The sequence below is a fragment of the Podospora anserina genome, chromosome 7, assembly GCF_000226545.1.
Source record: "Podospora anserina S mat+ genomic DNA chromosome 7, supercontig 1".
In the NCBI taxonomy this organism is placed as follows: domain Eukaryota; kingdom Fungi; phylum Ascomycota; class Sordariomycetes; order Sordariales; family Podosporaceae; genus Podospora; species Podospora anserina.
The window spans coordinates 719,040-721,192 of record NW_001914854.1 but is presented as its reverse complement, the minus strand read 5'-3'; the positions used below and the strand labels follow the sequence as shown (position 1 = coordinate 721,192).

The window sequence follows — 2,153 nt, the reverse complement described above, 5'->3', positions numbered from 1 at the left end:
ACAGTTTGAGTGTACCTCTGGAAGGTCACTTGGGGTCTTGAGGGTTGAAACCTGGGCATTGAATATAAGTTCATGGGGCTGTTATCTCAGCTCTTGATGATGATGACAAGACTTCCGTACCCAAACACATTGTGAGATTGTGAGCAATGACCCGAGGATAGTTTGGTAAGCTGTAATGAACTACCACCCCCCTCTCACTTCACAATTGGTTGTAACTGCGTTACAGGTATTGGAATATGCAGCTCAAGCCGTTCGTTCTGTCTGTATTGGGACCAGGTCAAAGACAACAAGACCAAAAGAGTGCTGGTGAGCTCTTGCGAGGGAGAAGACTACGGCCGCTGAACTGAACCAACAGACTGAACTCATCTTCGCAGAGATGACCAACAGTACCCGTTCATCTCATCACGTTGCATCATAGAACAAGCAGAAAAATCCTGCATCCAACACAGCCAAACTCCAACGTTCATTTCACCCTCATCTTCTACCAGTACACACCCAAGCAGACTATAAATATCAAACTAGCCCTCACCTCCACGCTCAACCTCCCAGGACTCACACGACAACCGACCGAGATACGTATAGAGGACACTATCAAGCAGAAGAGCAAAGCAACGAGACACTATGATGATAATGATCATGTGAAGAAGAGGGAAAATAAAATCGTTTTAGACACTTTTGCTAGCCCTTTTTTTTCTCTTTCCGCAACCTGGAGGGGACCCGGTTGCGCCGAAAGAAAAACATCAAACGCAACCAAAGCCTACAAAAACCGCCATCAAACAGTGCCCCAACCCCTTTTCCCATTCAGTTGAGTAACCGCCCCGTCCAGATTGCCGTTATGTGGTGATGTATTTCGTAGTGCGGACCAGAGAAAATGGAGTCATAAGATCAAAACGGACGTGTCTGATCTTAACATCAAGGATAGATGATTTCCGAGATGAGGAAGCATTTTAGTTGCCGCCGAGGCTGGGGAAAGCGTTCTCATCGTTAATGGAAACGGGAGCAGCCTGAGAGGCACCGCCACGGGGAGCACCGCGGGGAGCACCGCCGCCACGGGGGCCACCACGGCCACGGGCACCACCACGGGGACCATCACCACGACCACCGCGAGCACCGCCACGGGGAGCGCCATCACGGGCACCACCACGGCCGCCACGGCCACCGGTGCGCTCGGGTTCGACATAGCGGTTCTCAATCTCGACGAACTGCTTCTGCTTGCGCTCACGAGTGCGCTCCTTCTTGCCACCGCTGGCGGCGACGTAGTCCTCCTCGGTCTTCTTGGCGACGACCATGCCCTCGGGCTTCTCGGCCTTGACCTCACGGGGCTTGAGAGCCTCGAACTTGGGCTTCTCCTTGTAGTAGTCCTCGAGGGTCTTCACGACGGGCTCGGGCTCCTGCTCCTCAGCGGGGGCAGCGGCCTCATCCTCCTTCTTCTCGACGGTGGCATCGGCCTCGCCAGCCTTCTCGTCGTTGAGGGCTTTCTCACCATCCTCACCGCCCCAAGCCTGCTCGGCGGTCTTAGCGGAGCCACCACTAGAAACCTGTTAGTATCATGTCCCGTATCTGAGTGTCGGGGGCCGAGCCAAAACATACTGAGGAGCGGCCTTGTGGGGGTGACGATCACCCTCGGGGCGCTTGCCACGGAAGCCACCACGACGTCCGCCACGGACCTCATCGGTGGGCTTACCGCGGTTGGAATCGCGGCCGGCGTTACGGTCCCGGAAAGCTGTTGGAAACAAGGTCAATAAAAGGCCAATATCTGAAGACATCGGAACAGCTACACACCAGCCTCGTTGCCAGTAGCGGCGTTGCGGCGGTTGCCACCAGCGGGGGCAGGGCCCTTGGAGGGAGCTACGCCATCGGTGTTGCGCTTGGCAGTGTGTGTCGATGTCTTTTCAACAGTCTTGACGGGAGGAGGGATAGGAGGTTCCTCGTCATTGCCTATATCGTTGACAGCCTGTCAGTCACTGCCCATCGTCTGCCAAACAAAAAAAATAGTCCCTGCTCAAGCTCAAGCTCGAAGCTCGAAGCTCATCCCATCCGTTCCCGAGGGCTCCGAAGGCCAAGGTGCTCGAGGTTCGTTTCGGGTGGCGAGAACTCGCGGGGAAGGAGAGAGGTATAGCAAGGGAGACCAACCGAGAAAGGGCGAAAAGGGT

The 2,153-nt window shown here is 55.2% G+C and overlaps 1 protein-coding gene across 1 annotated transcript; it reads right to left on the bottom strand.

The window, feature by feature from the left end:
* Nucleotides 1-1,372: 1,372 nt before the first annotated feature.
* On the bottom strand, nucleotides 1,373-1,672 carry PODANS_7_2800 (uncharacterized protein; the record flags this gene model as incomplete). Its single annotated transcript, XM_001907704.1, has 2 exons — nucleotides 1,373-1,530; nucleotides 1,591-1,672. The coding sequence occupies 2 exons, from the start codon at nucleotides 1,670-1,672 to the stop codon at nucleotides 1,373-1,375; spliced, it is 240 nt and encodes a 79-aa protein (XP_001907739.1).
* Nucleotides 1,673-2,153: the final 481 nt, after the last annotated feature.